An 18,265-nucleotide genomic window follows, 5' to 3' on the forward strand; every position below is an offset into this window, starting at 1 on the left:
TGAATCAATTGTACATTTGCAGCTTGTCAGCATACAAAACAACAATGTTCAAGTTTGTTTTATTGTTTGTCGTATCCAGCGTTGTTGTGTTTGCTCAGGAACGAGCTTGCGGTAAGGTCTAATGTTAATCTGATGCTACATTTTATTTTATTATGTTAACTTGATCTAGGTGTTGACAAATGTCAACTAAATAACAGCCTCGAGGCTAAAACAGTTTTGAATAATGTACAATTATATATCTGAAAATGCATGAAAATGTGACATTTTTCTCTTACTTTTCAGTTGCTCCAAAGCAGTTTGAATCGAGACTATATCAGGTTTGTGACATTTCAACTAACGACTGAAATTGTTAAACATTTGTATTTCGATGCAACTTGTTAAAATGCTGATAAAATTTCATGTTCCTAAACTAGCCCGGCCGATTTCGCTCTTTTATTCTTATAATAGGTCTTAAAATGCCAGATCATCTTCCATAGGCATTTCGTTTTTCAATTGGCGAGAGACTATTGAACATATTAAAACAAAGTGGTTGGGTACACATTAAATATATATTGTATAAAAATGATACTTTCAATTACGCCCCATAAATGAAATATATTTTGCATTACCTCAGTCTGATTATTATTTTTTTTCAGTATGATCATTACACCAACTTCTATCGCAAAGGACGTATGATCTATGATGCAGTAGGAGAACGGGTTAGATTCATAGAGGAAACTGCAGAAAATCAAACAAGACCATCAGAAGACATTTTGATACTCTTCCGTGAGGTAACAACTAGATATCGCCACGCTAATAACCGAATTGCGTAAGTCATTTTTAGCGATTTTGAGTTTTTAATAAAATAGGTATTTATGAAATGCTGCGCACCTGTCTGTTACTCAGATTTTATTTTAGGAATTCCGAAACCCATAAAAATGGAGATTTAGTATGACAAGCACATTTGTGCAATTGTTTCGTCATAATGAATTATCATTGTTATCGCAGGACTATTGTGACGTCACAAATGCAAAATAACCTCGGATCAGTATTTTCGAGTTTTTGCATCTCGGATTCTAGCTTAGCGCGTATTAATTTGAATTTATACTGCAGTATAGGTATAGTATTGGGTGCATTGCTGTTTTATTCTTTATATTCAATCTTAGTCTTATTTCGGTGGGTGTGCAGAACGTGTTATATTATTGAAATATATATTTTTAAACATAAAAAATAATGTAATTGAAACTGATTAGCTATTTTGGGGATTAGACATTGTAGATACTGAAAATTACATTCGTTTTTGGAATGTTTAGTTTTCAGGACTGGTGCATATAGTAAAGTTCCAAAATTGCGTATGTCCCCAAGTCATAGACACATTTCTGCTCAAGTCACAGTGCGTCATTATGACGTCACTTAACTGCGTTATACAAATTAACATAAATCCGGCTACGATCAAAAAATTGAACCATGGCAAAATATTGACTCTCAATGGCATAACAATATCACTAAGAAGTTTTTTACGTTTTTTTCATAACTGCTAAAAATGACTTACGCAATTCGGTTATTAGCGTGACGATATATTTTTCTATATATTTTTCGTTCAAAACATACACGCTCGACATAATCTATTTGTAAGCAACCATTTATTTTATTCAGAATAGCAAAATAAAGTTTCATAAAATAAGTTTGCTTTATTTTGAATCTGTTTTGTAGCGAAAAGAATACACTCTCGACTTGAAAACAGGTAAATGTGTGACGTCATCCCCCAAAATGGATTTCCGGCCAATCGGTGTAGAACCCGGATACAAGCATGCTGAAGATTTGATAATTGGATCGATCCCCGAGGAAGGAGTTGAGATATCAGTCTGGTACATGACAGAAAACTCGACAGATGTTCAAGGTAAGAAGTATAAGCAAATTTCGAGACACAACCTATTGCTATTATTGACTGAAGGTGACTAAACAAAATAACAGGATTCAAAACTAACTACCGGTATGTAATATTGTCATTCTTTATATTTGGATACGCTACTCAAATTGACTTCTTATATACCCCAGGTAGACAACTATTGCCTAGGCCCGAGGCGGCTCATGCATATGGCAAAATACAGTTTCTTTCTCGGTTACCAGTTTAGATCAATTATTGTGTTATTTGTGAGATAATCCACTGCGTTGATGTGAAGTGAATCCGACCATCACTTTCATTTCTAATTTGACATTTTTGATAAAAATTGAAAATAATCCACAAAATACTACGAAGTGGGACTAACTATAATGGATTGACCTTTCATTGAAAACAATATTCAAAATAAGAAAAGCGAACAAAATTTTCAATCTTATATTTTACCTCGAATCCTATAATATTTTTATGTAATATTTTGACAGGAACTTTCATTTCTGAATTCACTCGTCATGACTGCATTCCATTCTATCATGAGTTCGAAGGGATGATGCACGGGGGGAAAATGCATTATCATAGAACGTATGAATTCTTTTTCTAAAATATTATAATACTACACTATATACAATTAATTAGAAATAATTAGATTGTATTTCCAAACTTTGCAAACAATCATGTGGAACTCATTGTGTAATAATTTTATATATGTTATATTATAGGGCAATTGTTATATATCCCAATGGCAATATTTCGTGTTGTTTGCATCAAATAATGCCTACATTTAATACCTTGGTAATTTCAGATATTATGACGTCACCTTAAGAGAAATCAAGCCTGAAGACTTTAATGTGCCGAAGGAATGCTCTCCTCATTTTGGTACAACGTTGCTGTAGTTGTATTAGCTATGCATCTTTTCAAATAAATAGCAATTTCAATAATTTTATCTTCAATATGAAATTAATCAGAAATAAGCCTAATCATTGCATTTATTCTGTCTTTATCCAATTCAAAAATAAAGTCTGAAGCATCTTTACTGCTATTTGGTTATAGTATTGCCGGGATATATGTCTAAGCATATACCGTTTGTGAGACTTGGACCCTGAAATAAAATAGTTTCAACGCAAATTGCCTGCAAGGAGTTTATTTAACGCAAATTGCCGGCAAGGAGTTTAGTGACAACAAACAATTATCAAGAGGGTCTAGGACTGCGAGCATGCCGAACCCATGCGCTATTCACCAAGCCCTCGTCAAACCCCATCGTATTGAACGGTTGAAACGAGTAGCGCAATGAGAATTTATAAAGAGGAAGCTAATTTCGTACAATGTTTTGAAAAGTATAAGTTTATTTCGAATCCATAATCAGCATAACAATAAAATGATGGGTAAAAATAAATAAATAAAAACTTATTATTATGAAATCAGGAGAGCAAACAAAACCTTAGATGAGGTTTAAAACGTGCAGAATGTATATAAGATAAGGAAGGTTTTGCCAAGAAGAAGCGGTACGTGTTCACTCACCTAAAATATTTGAAATATTTCACACACGAGCACACGCACCCACACACACATCCATACAGAAGTTATAAAGTAAGAAGAACATGATAAATTACATATATACTGGTAGTTAAAAAAATAAATAAAAATTACTTGCCACACCATATTAATAAATTTATAATGTTTGCCACTGCCGAATTGATCGATTTTATAAATGGGAGTGAACAGTGAAGATAAACTTTTATGAAAAATATATTGCCAAGCTGATTATAGTTGGAGTCAATTGCCAAAAATGCCCAACCAAAGTTGCCAGAATTTGGTGCGTGAAGAGGTGGGCTTGAGTTCAGTGATTCTCAAAGTGGGCGATATCGCCCCTGGTGGGCGAAAATGATACAGAGGGGGGGCGAAAAAGTCGAAGGGGGCGATAGGGGGACGATTTCGCGAAACCTGTTTTTGTTCGGCGCATCGTGCACTTGATTACTGTACTGCGTACATTCGTTGGTTTGAATCATGTGGGCGATTGTCACACGCGAAAAGATTGCTGGACTCGTCTCCATCGTAAGGTACGGTAGTTTGCGTATCCCAGTGGTCGGCAAAATACGACCGGAGTAAAATAATCTGGCCCGGGACGCTTCACTGAATAGACCTTTCTCCGACCTTTGACCGCGGAAAATTCTTCCTATACTTTACCATTTTGAAATTTTTGATGCTTATTTTAAGAGTGGTATCGCGAGTTGACGCCTGTAAAATGGGGTATTTGTTTCAAACTATCATTCTAATTCATACCATTCAACAATCTGTTTTTTAAAGTACCGGTAAAGAATTTAAGCCTAGTCTATCACAGCTATTTCTACACTAATTTTTGATTACTGCAATTAAACTGAAACTCCTAGGAATACAAAGTGATTATTAAATTATTTGATTTATATTTAAATTTCCGAAACACAACTAAAAACTGACAAATATAATTCAAAAACGCGAAAATGAGGAAATGTTAACGACCACGACTGAAAATCTGTCTGAGTGAGAAAATTGTCTGATCGGATGCGAAAGGGGGCATTGTTACGTTTATTTTTGCATCTTGCTGATTGGCCAATGTCATGAAGTAAACAAGGAAATCTATGCACGGGGAAACATCCATTATACAGACAAAACGTCGGTTTTCGCGATAAATTAATTTTATTTATAATCTACGCTCAAGGAAATAATTACATTTTTTATGTAACAGAATTTATCATGAGACACGTTCAGAATAAACTATATAATATATATCCTAACAATTCAGTGAACGTTTAACGAGCCTACAATTTAATTATAATTAGACAAATGGCAACACACAGAAAAATTGATGCCGAGTGCAGGGGTTCAATATCGCAGTGAATATCCACGTATATTGCAATGCAATAAGAAAATAAAATTCATATTCTATTCGAGAGCTTCACCACTGCTTAATTTTTGTAAGAATGTATCTTCTTAAAGAAAATCTTCATCAAAATTTCACAAACCATGCGAGAATATTCACTTCGATGTTTGGAAATACATGTTTGTGCGAACAATTATTTTTGAAAATGAACATTACAAAGAACTAGGATTAGTGATGCCCAAATAGAAAATGTACCAATCTTGGCGTCGTAAAATTATCTAGCGTGATGCAGCAACAACACAGTGTCACATTAAATGTCATTGTAATAATTTTTTAATAAGACAAATGAGTTGATTTCATGAATTGTCGCAGTTTTCGCGCGCTGTTCCGTTTTTAACTTTCAAAAAATATATGCGACCCGCAAAAGACTAGTAACCCTCAATTTTGTCCCGCGAGCGACATAAAATTTGCCGACCCCTGAGCCGTAGCCGATAGTCAATCACGGCTCTTGCCACATCCGAGTCCAGGAATCTGAAACAAATGGCTGATTAATTCTATGGACTGGTGATCGGACTGGAGGCCGTGGTAGGATGAGGAATCGAGGATAAATTTTACCGAAGATCGTTATATATATATCATGTATTTTGGTGCAGATCATCAGGCTGTAGGGATGAATGAGATGTACGAAAATCAATATTATACGTTTGAGAAATTTTTAATTAAAATAAGGCTGAATTTAGGGAGTTAAATGCTATAAGGCAGGGGTGGCCAACACGTCGATCGCGATCGACCGGTCGATCGCCACGTCTCGAGCAGTCGATCGCGTCTGATGTGTTTTTTTTTTGCAACAGGGAGAATACAGTGCTTTACATGCGCAAAATACAACATACACATACAGTATTTGAGTCTGGGCAAGCCCTATAAAGCATATTATCACGTAACAAATACAAGTTCTTTCGCTGTCAAGGTTTAAAAATGTAGCACCGAATATCGCGTGTCTAGACCAGCGTTGTCATATTGGCTTTTTAGGATTTAGCATTTGATGAGGCTCACTAAATCAACTGATGACTTTAAATAAGCATATTTTGAACTGTGCAAATCCACAATTGTGCTAGGAGTTTCAAATCATGAGGTTGTTGTACTTGTTGAAACTGTTGACTTTTTCTGTCTTGATTTGGCTTTTTTTCATCACTGGGATCTGGCAACCCTGGTCTAGACTGACAAACGATCCTACAAAGACTTCCGCAGTATGCGAAAGTTATTGTCTCACTTCAAGAGTAATGTGATAAATCAAAATGCTCAGTTTGTTCTAATTCTAAGCAAGCGAAGAATCGCGTTTGGGGGAAATTGTAAATTAGATACTGAAGTTTGAGCAGTCATGTAATATTCATGATTTAAGAATAATTATTTTTCGCTGTTTGGATAATACTTGGCATTTGGCAAGGTTTCTTGAAGAATTTTCAACAACATTTTCAACACAAAATTATTATTTTGAGTAGATATTGATCATTAGTTATTTATCTTTAAAACGCTAGTTGAAAGACCTGAGTTGAATTCTGGTTGGGACACAGGGTAAATTTCTCGCAAACCATTCAAAGACACTCAAACCACACTAACCATTCGTATGTTGGCCTTCACGTTAACTTCACAGCAGAACCTCAACCTATGATAAATTTTGTATACACACGATACAAATCATAGAATACCATAGCAAATTAAAACGAATGGGAGAATCCAATATATCTCGACTGGTCGCCTGATTACAATAATAGGTACAAGAGCTAAACTATACCGTCTACAACCCCCATAAGGTATTACACCACCCAAATAGAAACAAAGACCATGTATGTGTAATGTCAAGAATCCAACATTAAACAAAAAGAGAACATGCGCATGCAGATGTCAGAATGTGAATAGCCATTTGGAGCAAATATTATGCTACGCATGCTCCAGAACCCGACACACCAACATTAGATGTAGAATTAAATCATCGCAGTGTACCAAAGATAACAATACCTACCTGGTTCGTTTCTCAAACTGCATGGAAATGCGGATAAAATATTTTCCAATCGGTTTACAGAAATAGGGATATTTATGAGTCAAACGCCATATTGAGATTGTCCAGAACGAATGTCGATCAGTGCAAAATCGTGCAATAAAATATTCTTTGCTACAAATTTATCACTCAGTGAAATTCAAACACGCCCGGATTTATATTATTTATGTACACTTACTTTCTATCTTCGACTTGTTCGTAAACTTGAGTAGCATTTTATTAGTAGACTATGAACAATAGAGCGGTTCTCAAATATATGAACACGAAAGCCAAGACGAATTTGTTACCCACAAATCCCCAAAGGCCCTATCCTGAACGAAATGATAACTGTGGAACAGGTACCCTAACTTACCAGTATCTCTATCAGGGTGCCGGCGCACCAGAACTATCAAGGCTTTCCGGGTCGTGTGACAAGAGGGATTCATTCTTCGAGTCTCAACGTAAATTGAAATACTAATTAAATGATCCGAGTCACAGCTGTATTATCGAATTTTCTACAATATCAAAGTCTACCGTAGCTCCCCAAAAAATTCCTACTTTTGCTTAACACGAGAACCGCTACGAATTATTTTCTTCTAGCAACAACAAAAATCTTTAAACACTGTAAATTGATCCAGTAGTTGATGAGAAAAGCGATTTTTTTTACAAGAAGAAGAACAATACACAATGATCCAAATGTCCACTTCATGTCCAATAAGGCGTCGGTCACGCAAATATTCAACTTAAAACCCTAAGTCATAATAAGTTATGCTATTTTGCACCTATAGAAAAGTAGACTCAGGGGTATAACATCTGTGTCGATTTGAGTTTCAATAAAGTGTACTGGAATTTGAGATGTCACATTCATATATATATACAGGTCCACCAAAGCTAACATCTGCGCAAAGCTACATATAGTACTATGAGTTGTTTAAACTTGTAAGTTTGTTTATCTGCTATGAAATATAGTTATTACTGCCTAATTAGTAGGCTCAGTAGTTGGGAGGTTTCTTGATATGAATGGCTGTATATGCATACTTTCACCAATCCCATTCTAGGGCTTGTATATTGGCACCAATTGAAATGGCAGACATCATCACTATATATATGCTTTTATGCTATTTTTACAGATAGCAAAATAGATATTCGTTGGGTACAGTCAAGCTTAAAAGAATTACCGCCATATACCCGAATAGGCACGTCCAATTACATTGTCGCTTAGCGACAATCATCGATTACAACACGACGAAGCTGAGGTACATAAATTCAGCAAAAAGAACGCAATTGCTGTAATAATAATGTATACTGAAATCTCTTTAACGATGAAACAATACAAAGTCAACTTTTCAGTTAGGCAACTAGCGTTCCAGAATTGCAGATGTTATCGGTTGTTCAAACACTAAACTAGTATACACATGCAGTGGTGCAAAATTCAGCAAAAAGAACGCAATTGCTGTAATAATAATGTATACTGAAATCTCTTCAACGATGAAACAATACATAGTCAACTTTTCAGTTATGCAACTAGCGTCCAGAATTGCAGATGTTATCGGTTGTTCAAACACTAAACTAGTATACACATTACACATGCGATCAGGTGATTCATAATTTCAGCGAGCGAATATAAAAAACATTTGTAAATATGGACATATAAAGACTGAGTTTGATATACAAATAAATGGTTTATGTAAAACTTCTAAACCAAATCTAGTTATAAACTCTTTAAGTTAAAATGAATATCTTAGTGCAGAACCTTTTATTGAATGGGTCAAAAATTATATCGTATTATGAAAATGAAGACTGTGGGTCATAGATATTTAATGCGTTGCATCTTTTCCGCAACTTTTGTTTCTAAAAAAAAACAATCATGAATATAATATATATCTTAGAGAATTGATGAGAAATCAGGGAATGAGTAAAAAAAACTTTGATGTGTGGTTCTCCAACTATAACATATATAAACCTTTTCAATGCTTCCGTTTTTCAGTTCAAATTTACCCCTCCCATAGTCTAAAATGCATATTTCCCGTACAGTAAAGCAACTTCCCGTCATTCCCGCTTTTTGTGAAATTTCTCGTAGTTCCCGCAATTTGAAATTAGCAATTTCCCGTCGTTCCCGCTTTTTATTGCATTCCCGTTTCCCCGCATTTTAGGGCCCTAAATGCAGGAAACGGGAATGACGGGAACATTTACTGAAAAGCGGGAAAATGTTACAAAAAGCGGGAATGACGGGAAATCGCTCTAAGATATGGTAAATTTGGAATTTAGTGCAATTACCCCGAACATGCACGCTCAAGTATAAACTTTCCCTTGCTTCCGCCTTTCAGTTCAAATTTACTGCACTCATACTTTAAAATACATATTTCCGGTACCCTAAAGCAACTTTCCGTAATTCCCGCCTTTTGTGAAATTTCCCGTAGTTCCCGCAATTTGGCATTGACAATTTCCCGTCGTTCCCGTTTCTCAAAATTTAAGGCCCTAAAATGCGGAAAACGGGAATGACGGAAAATTTTACTAAAAAGCGGAAAATGTTACAAAAAGCGGGAATGACGGGAAATCGCTCTAAGATACGAGAAATATGTATTTCAGTGCAATTACCCCGTACATGCGCCTTCCAGTGCAAATTTACCCCACACATACTCTAAAATACATTTTTCCCGTACCCTGAAGCAACTTCCCGTCATTCTCGTCTTTTGTGACGAGTTTCACGCATTTTAAGGTTGCTTTTTTGTCCAATAGTTTATCTCCTGACTCGAATAGTTTATATTTCTATACTCCTTACTACTGCTTCGATATAAGTGGAATGTTTGTTGGACATTGAGCGTTATAAAGCTTGGTCGGTTCAATTGTATGTTTGCAAATGCCGTGGTAGCCGAAGCGTTGCATGATCAGCATTGTTCCGGCACTGCGTCGGCACGACATGCCGAAGATTGTATTGCAAGTGCATTTGCTATATAGTCCCAAAGTTGATATAACTTGACTCCATCTACTATCTCCACGATGAATTTATATAATTTATATATCCCAAGGTTACACACCCTGGATCCTGTTATCCCTACAATAAGCGGGTGAGCACAACTTCACGATTCCTATTGAATAGTTCGATCCTCGCCACCAGTCGCCTTGAGCCACCAACATTTTCTATTTTCCGCTCAACTCACATCAATTTAACGTGACCATTTCCCAATAGCAGGTAACTTGGGACGATGAGTTTCTGATTCTCTTTCCAAATAATAGCTCCGTTCCTCTTTTTTGTACTGATTCTGTTTCTTTCTGTTCTCCCAGTCCACCCGTCCAGCTTTTTATCTCTTCACGTTTGTTTCACTTTTGGTTGTTTTTACAGTATTCCCGTAGTAAATGTACCAGATTAGGGTTATGCCATAATTTTATTCGGATTTTCCTTGTTTTAATTCTATTAGGAGTTTAGGGAGGTGAGTTAGCCAAGTGAATATACCTTCTGCTTATAAGCTTCCGTTCTTTTACATTTACACAAACAACTTGATGTGAAGTAGGCGAATAAAATTAGTTACCTCTATATTGGTAGACTTACTTTTGGGGTGCTGTTTTTACATCTTAATACTTTTGACACCATCGCCATGGCACACGTTTTTATTTATCGACATTTTGTTACCCGACTTTAGTTCATAGCACTTCATTCATTCATCTGAAAACGTTGAATAAACTTCACAAGAACATTGCACTTGGCAGCGCACGTTTTGTGTAGCTGCTCTCAAACTCAAACTTACTGTCAATACGCGATATATAGCCCACTTATTCTTAGTTTGTAATAAGGCTGATTTAATAATTATTACAATTTTTATCACTAAAATACTAACATGTTTTTTTTAATTAATTCGTGAATTGGCGAAACATTGTGGGTGACTTTGTGAACTTTGTCATTTGGCTTTGAAGAATAACAATTTTTTACTAATAGCAATTCCAGACTTGCTTCAAAGTATACATACCACAGGTAAATGTCGATCTGTTGAGCCAATGAGTCCGATTAACTGTAGAATATTTAACCTGCAAAACCATAGGAGCCAAGGACATATGTCAAGGTCGGGGTATGTGTACCGAAGGTAAATGTTGATCAAATGAGCACCATTTACTGCGCGTACTTAAAATTGCAAAACATTAATTTTCCAAATTGCCGAACGGGGTTGGCTCATTTAGGTCTGTATTTTTACTGAGGCTCACATTCCACTTTTTTGCTTTTCGAGTTCTACTTTTATCGCTGTAATCAATACGATAAAGAGGATGCAGACAGATATTTATGAGTGAAAAAAACAAATTGAACTTTTCATTACCACCCAGAATTACAATTTATAACTACCGAATAAAATAAAATCACATCTTAAGCTAAACACAAAAACACGCAATCAAATTATATAGTCACTAGGTACAAACAAGCTTGATCGAACTACCGTCTTGTAATGATACGAATATACAGTTCATTGTCGCAACGACTGTGATTACAGCACGATGAACAATAGCGTGATATTGGCGAGATGTAAGCGAAAGAGAATAAAAATGACGATAAATAATCCGATACGATAATACGATAAAATTGTAACAATTATGTAATATTTCATATTTAACCTTGATACACGAAACAAATCTAACTACAGGCAGTTATGTAACTATTGTTGCAGAATTGCAGATTTCAAACAGTTACAAAGTCTATCAATTGTTCAAACAAAAACACATATAAAAACTAGATCAGGTGATTTATATTCAGCTACAAGCAAGTATAAAAGCGGGTCCGCATCAGCCATCCACACATACGCGGTTTGACATTTCTAATTGCACTTATAAATAGGTGATTCTAGAAATCGAGCAAAATGTTTAAAATTCTTTTCATTGTATCTGTGTGCAGCGTCGTGGTGTTCGCCCAAGAGCGTACTTGCGGTGAGATTTCATTTTTTTCTTTAATATTGATGTGAATTACAATATTATTTAAGACCTTGAAATAAAAAAGGTCGAAATACTATAATAGGAAAACTGAAAATTAGGAAATTAAAAAAATAAGTTCGATATTGGCGACTCGTTATAAAAAGAAATTGCAACTTTCGAATCGATATATCTATATTTTTTGTCTCAGTAATAGCTAAATATTTTTTTACCCTTATAACCCCGTCTTATGATTTTCTAATTTTTCAGTCGCTCCCAGACATTTTGAATCCAGAGTATACCAGGTTAGTTCATATCATTAGAAAGCATTAGGATGCAATATATGGCTAACAGCAAATTTAATTTTTCAGTGACAATAACAAGTTTTTTACTTTGTATAGTATCAACTTAGCAGAATACATTCAAATATACAACTATGCCACTCATAAATGTAACTGTGCTATATATGTTTGAATACTTCCCAGTAACGCAGATTTTTACACGATCGCAGTTTTGGAACTGTGCTCGAAACACTGATCAAATTTAGGTCGGATAACATTACATTTTCTCATAATTTAAGGCCCAACTTATTTTATCAGTATGATCACGCCACTGACTTCTATCAACAAGGAAGAATGTATTACGATGCTATTGGAGAGAGAATTCGATTTATCGAAGAAACTATGGAAAATGATACGAGATCAGCCGAAGATATCCTTGTCCTCTACCGCGAGGTAAATATCGAACCGATATTTTGGCACTGATTCAAAATCGTTGATAGTTCAATGGCCTATAGGTACAATTTTCGGTATATAGATAAGAGTAGAATCTGACTCGCTCTGCAAAAAAGAACATAATGAAATTCAAAAATTCGATTGAAAATGTTTATTCACCAAATTCGATGGTTCTCACTTATGGCTGATTGAACGGCTCAAAACATTGCGTGATGGATGTCTAAACATTTACAGAGAAAAGAATACAAAGTGGACCTGAAAACTCGTAAATGCACAAAATCAGAGCCCAAGATGGAATTCCGCCCGATTGGCGTCGAAAAAGGATATAAACACGTTAGTGACATAACCATTGGAGCCCCGCCCGGAGATGGTGTAGGATTGGGTGTATGGGTCATGACAGAAAATTCCACGACCGTTCAAGGTATACAAAGATAAAATCTCAACTAATTCAGAACATGTTTTTTGAGTACTGTTCGATACATTACGTACGAAGTCTAATAAATTTGATGCAATTTAATTGAATTATACGGTATGGGTAAACACGGTATTTGCTGTGATTCTGTGTGTAAGGCTGTTTAGTTCAAATTTTTTACACAAATCATAAAAAAGAATTAGAGCACATCATTTTCCGTACTCGAACCTAATAGATATATACATTCAACACTTTTCTTTTTATGCTTTAGGAACCTTTGTTTCTGAATTTACACACCGGGACTGCATTCCATTTTATCACGAATTTCGAGGCATGATGCATGGACAGACGTTGCATTTTCACAGAACGTAAGACTAATACTTTTACAATGTTTGTTGAAATATCTTGAAAAATTGTTATTGCTTACTATTAAGAAATATCTAATGCGATGCTGAATAAAAAAATCTATATATTTTCCTCAGTTGAAAGCACCGATTTGAAATAAAAATTGAATGATATTTGTCATGTCTTTTTTGCGCAATTTTGTTTCTGTTATAACAGTGATAGTATTCGAATTATTCAACCCAATTCTGCCTATTTCAGATATTTCGATGTCACCCTGAGAGAGTTTGGTCACGAAGAATTTGCTATTCCGAAGGAATGCATGGCTGATTTCGATACTACGCTGCTTTGAATGAATCTTCCAGTTCTGACGATATCAACTCAAATAATTGTTTAATGACCACTCAACAATGTTCCAGATCAATCGAAATATAATTGCATTATCATAATTTTTAAATATATTTTCATCTTTATTTTTGATTTATAAATTTAGGCTCCAAAAGTATCGAATAAATCAAGCATATTAAATCATATTTGTTGATTTACTTAAAATGTTAATATTGAATTGCAAGATGAATTGGAGTCTGCATACCGACTTTCTTCAACAGTGAGAATTGCCATTATGCCAACCATCTTTTGATTTGATGTTCAGCTTAGTCAAAATATTTAATGTTACTGATGTAGGAAAATTTGATTTTCTAATTGCCTAGCTTTTTATAATGTTCTGTATATTTGGATAAAGCAAAAATGCAAATAGTTGAGTCAATAGTTTTGAATTTGAGCAAGGCAAGCTGTTTCAAGTGAGAGTTGAAACGCTTTAAATCTAGAATGTTTTGCCATTTAGATTATTTCGACAAAAATAAGCAATGAGGAGCGGATACTAAAAAGTTATGTGAACTAAATGGTAGTAGTCGTCCTATATTATTGGTTTGTCTTTTTATTATAGACCTGATGGTTTAAAGTTTAAACCATATAAACTGCTTAAATAAGCTCTATAAAAACATGATAATGCTTTGTACAGCCATTAAATATTTATTCAACAGTATTGTAAAAGGGAAAAATTTTGAACAAAATCATCACTCTCCGATTTTTGAACAAATACAATCCCATTCGATAAGTCTTCGCTAAACAAAAATTAGACCAAATACTTTCTATTCCCAAAAAATTCCAAATATATAGTGTTTGACATATCCTGACAATGAGAACGATTTTCGAGTATAGGACGAGAAAAAATTGTTTTTCATATTGCAAATACCCCAACATATCACGCAAAACTCAACGCCACACTAGAGAGTGTTTTCGGCATTTATACAATCCACTATATGAGCGGCTATAGCTTTCAGTCACGTAATGCAGCGGTTCTTGATTTTCAAAGACAGATCCACGTTAAAAGATTTTCAAACACTTCTACTCGTGGATACACATGTTTAGGGAGCGATTCCGACATCAGAAACACTCTTCATCAAATATCGTTTTAGATGTATTTTAGGTAGTTTGAATGTAGCCTGCATACCAGCGAGGACCTATCGCATTCCATGGTTCAGGGCCCGGAAAACGTTTTATTGAATCAAATATAATAGAAAACCCATAGGCCTATCATAACCACAATTTTCGTTTTATCTATGACGATAATACTGTATCTAAATCTATTCTAACCTCGTCAATTGATTTTTCCGGAGTTTATTGTATAAAATACTTTATTGGTTGAAAAAACGAGGTGAAATAATGCAGATTAAACATGCCTTATTTTATGACCTATATAACAGTTCTTTGATTAAGAACACAAATAGCTGTAACACAAAGCCAATGGCTCTGTAATGCAGAATTCTACCGGCTCCAAAATTTCGAAGTAATACACTTTCATACAAGAACGTAAAACCAGGTAACCCCTTATTCAGGAGGTTGGATGGTTTTGACGTTAAAATTTATTACGAGTTTGATAGAAAACATTTCGAGTAAAACCCTGTTCAACCCACTCAAACCTCACCGTACCGTAATGACCTACTTAGGCTACATTATTAATAAGTAAATAAAATGTGAGAGCATCTGTTTGCTTGATTCTACTCAGCGCATGTCACTCAGATGTGTTGTCAAATATGTTGCGGGCCGCATGCAATTTTTGGTATATTTTTATAATTTATACCATATTACTAATATATTGTTATATGTAGTTTGCGTCATATATTGCGACTCAATTCATTATCCAGTCCAGGTGTTGTTATTTAAAAATGGAAACGACATTCACATTCATTACATTGATGGAATTGGGACAAATTAAACAGTGTGACTTCGAACAATGCAGGAATATTGAAATTCCCTTTTTTTTAAAATGCGACCTTCTGCATTTACCTAACGTTGTTTATATTCACTGGAATGCCTTCTTCGGGGTTTTATTCGCTAGCTATAGATTCTCTATCTGCTCTATCATCTTCTATCAGATTAGTGGTTTCCATCATTTTTTGACACATTACCCCTTGGCCAATTTTTAAGCTCCTGATTCCTCCCCAACTACGCATAAAAACACCATTTGCATCCTTTATATTTACGATACGTGCGACTGGTACTCTGGCTTTTGTATTTTCTCCAATTTTTAATTCATTTATTAAATCTTTTTACGATTAAAACTTTTCACTTATTTTTCGCCAGTATCCCAACAACTCCCATGGCTGCCTTACCTATGGCCGCTACGCTACTGATACTAATAATAAATAGTGGAAAAATATTAGTGATGCAACCAGCAAATACAAAATACAATTTCATCCCCAAACACAATCAATTTTCCTCTTATTAGATTCAAAAATAGACTCAATAGGCTGTTTGATACAATACCTGCCATGATCAACCATGCCAAAAGCCACTACGTTATCAAAATTGGTTGCGATTAAACCAGTCCAGCCATATTTTGTGACAGATAGAGACATAAACATTTTAACTTAACCAAGCGTTTTTTTAAATAGTGTGTAAAAACTCGCCCCGTAACATTTCTCCCCGATCTACCCTAAACATACAACTCTTGAATATAGGACTGTGTTTTTGCTAATAAAAAAAATACAAATTTATGCAATATATTTATGCAATGTAATCAATCATTTTTTAATTGGGGCCTCAATTTTGACAGGTAATTACAATGTTTGGCTTGACTATCTTGATATTAAAGGTTTAATCTTGAGGGTTCCGGCCCTTCGCAACTATCTTGATACAATTAACTGGAGATGTTTCGGTCTCTACACAAATATTGCGTCATTACATGCAACGTATTTCCAAATCTCTATTCCCATACAGGAAAAGGCTCGAGACGTCGTTCCAAATGGAGATATATTGCGTATCCCTGCAGCTTTTTTAGTTCAAATTTGAAGCAATATGTTTGCTTGAATATATGAAAAGACTAAACTCATCATATAAGACTCAACATTAGACATTCTGTCATAAATTACTTCAAATTACAAATAAAATAATGTGTGAACATCTTTATCATCGAGGATCCCGGTTTCTTTATCAATAAGAAATGCCTCCAGACCCGTTGTTTATTTTGATGGAATCTGCATCCACGAGTCCTAACCTGAAAGATTCATTAGGGCTTCCATCTATTTCAGTATATGGCAAACCTATCCAATTATTTAATATATTACTCATCTGGGTCAATGACCTCATTGAATAGTATCGACACATTGGGATTCTGCAGTGCTTTTATCTATTATCGTGGAAAAATGGTGATCGCGGTGCTTGATACTGTTAACCTTTAACATATATCAAATGTTGTACCAGCTAGTACAGATCACTACTACTCATTGGTTTAATTCTAATGTAAGAATATCAGAAGCGTTATACCCGAATTGCTATTTGCTATTATAAATCTGTCTTAGTTGCTTGGTTGTTTTGCTATGGAAAGGCCCATACGTTTTGGAACCAATGTGATTTCTGAATCATTTTGAAAATTGAGTTTGGGACCGAAAATGTTTTCTCCATTTAACAACTAGAATGGTTCCTAGTCCTCTATAATAAAAGATATGAGTTTTTCACAAATGCTATTACTTTATTCAGTCATGAATTTTCCTGTTATGCATGGGGCGTAACCAGGGGGTGGTTTGGAGGTCTGAGCCGCCCCCTTTGAAATGTAACAAAAAAGCATCTTTCTGTATCATACATAGCAATTTGTCGTAGCTTGAAACATCTTTTAGACCCTCAAGACTCATGAAAACACACCCCTTTGGAATAGGATTTTGATATCTTGGGAGAAGAAAGCCATCATGATGCAAACAATGACGTCTCGCCCGGTTACCAGTCCATATCATCAGATATGGCAATAGATAACCAGTCCCCCCTCCCCCACCTCTTGTAATTTTGTGTCATATTTTATTAATTTGTCTCTGAATGACTTTTGTTCAACCGCGCATTCTTCGAAAATATTTGTCATGTAATCCAACCGTTCAATAAATCAGCAGTCTTTTTGCGAGTGTTTCTCGATCTGCCACGACACCACGCGTTCACAATATTGGAGTGAAACGTAAAAAGCGAGTGCTGAAAGTTTGTCGTCAGTTTGCTTGCTAAATCGTGCTTTTCACTTTGTGCTCTAACCAGAAAAACCTCAACGTAACAAAACGGTCGAAAGACAACTAATATTCTTAGGGCGATTTTATGGTTTATTTTGGCACGTTTACTCTTCGTGAGTAGACAGCCAGGCGCTCCGCGAGCTATTAGTTCACTTATTAAAATACTGACTTTTGTAACTGCCCAAAGAAGCAATAACGACATTGCTAAAATTTGACAACGATAGAGTCGAAAGGTGGCAACAAGGTGGTAATTCAAATATTACATTATTCCAGTAGATAACGCCATATTTTAATTACCGGCTTGTTGCCACATTTCGACACTACAAGTGTATTTTGTAAATACAAAGCAGCAAATACATTCGAGTACATTTTGATTTACTCGGGATGTTAATCGGTGAGTAACAATGTGTTTTTTGTTTTTATAAATTTATTGTGGAGCTCCGTGAATAATAATCAACCTCATCACGGACGGGCTCCATAATCAACGGGCGACTAGATCAACTCTACAGACGGTTACACAACTGACGTTTATTTTTCATTCCTGCTCAATGTAATATTATTGTTGA

General features: G+C 35.2%; 2 protein-coding genes across 2 annotated transcripts; both read left to right on the forward strand.

Moving 5' to 3' along the window:
• On the forward strand, positions 1–2,912 carry LOC120336512 (ependymin-1-like). The gene is made up of 6 exons (XM_039404202.2): positions 1–111; positions 283–317; positions 636–770; positions 1,693–1,879; positions 2,365–2,461; positions 2,682–2,912. The coding sequence occupies exons 1-6, from the start codon at positions 45–47 to the stop codon at positions 2,770–2,772; spliced, it is 612 nt and encodes a 203-aa protein (XP_039260136.2). The 5' UTR covers positions 1–44; the 3' UTR covers positions 2,773–2,912.
• Positions 2,913–11,531: 8,619 nt separating this feature from the next.
• On the forward strand, positions 11,532–13,903 carry LOC120336496 (ependymin-1-like). Its single transcript, XM_078110200.1, has 6 exons — positions 11,532–11,679; positions 11,932–11,966; positions 12,261–12,395; positions 12,630–12,816; positions 13,079–13,175; positions 13,411–13,903. The coding sequence occupies exons 1-6, from the start codon at positions 11,613–11,615 to the stop codon at positions 13,499–13,501; spliced, it is 612 nt and encodes a 203-aa protein (XP_077966326.1). The 5' UTR covers positions 11,532–11,612; the 3' UTR covers positions 13,502–13,903.
• The last annotated feature ends 4,362 nt before the right edge of the window (positions 13,904–18,265 follow it).

This window comes from Styela clava, chromosome 2 (genome assembly GCF_964204865.1).
Source record: "Styela clava chromosome 2, kaStyClav1.hap1.2, whole genome shotgun sequence".
Taxonomy (NCBI): domain Eukaryota; kingdom Metazoa; phylum Chordata; class Ascidiacea; order Stolidobranchia; family Styelidae; genus Styela; species Styela clava.

Excerpts from the sequence above, each read along its gene's own strand:
- LOC120336512 (XM_039404202.2), top strand. The coding sequence starts at position 45 with ATGTTCAAGTTTGTTTTATTGTTTGTCGTATCCAGCGTTGTTGTGTTT. Across the intron at positions 112-282 it reads TGCTCAGGAACGAGCTTGCG|TTGCTCCAAAGCAGTTTGAA; the intron begins GTAAGGTCTAAT and ends CTTACTTTTCAG. Across the intron at positions 771-1,692 it reads TTTTGATACTCTTCCGTGAG|CGAAAAGAATACACTCTCGA; the intron begins GTAACAACTAGA and ends TCTGTTTTGTAG.
- LOC120336496 (XM_078110200.1), top strand. The coding sequence starts at position 11,613 with ATGTTTAAAATTCTTTTCATTGTATCTGTGTGCAGCGTCGTGGTGTTC. Across the intron at positions 11,680-11,931 it reads CGCCCAAGAGCGTACTTGCG|TCGCTCCCAGACATTTTGAA; the intron begins GTGAGATTTCAT and ends CTAATTTTTCAG. Across the intron at positions 12,396-12,629 it reads TCCTTGTCCTCTACCGCGAG|AGAAAAGAATACAAAGTGGA; the intron begins GTAAATATCGAA and ends AAACATTTACAG.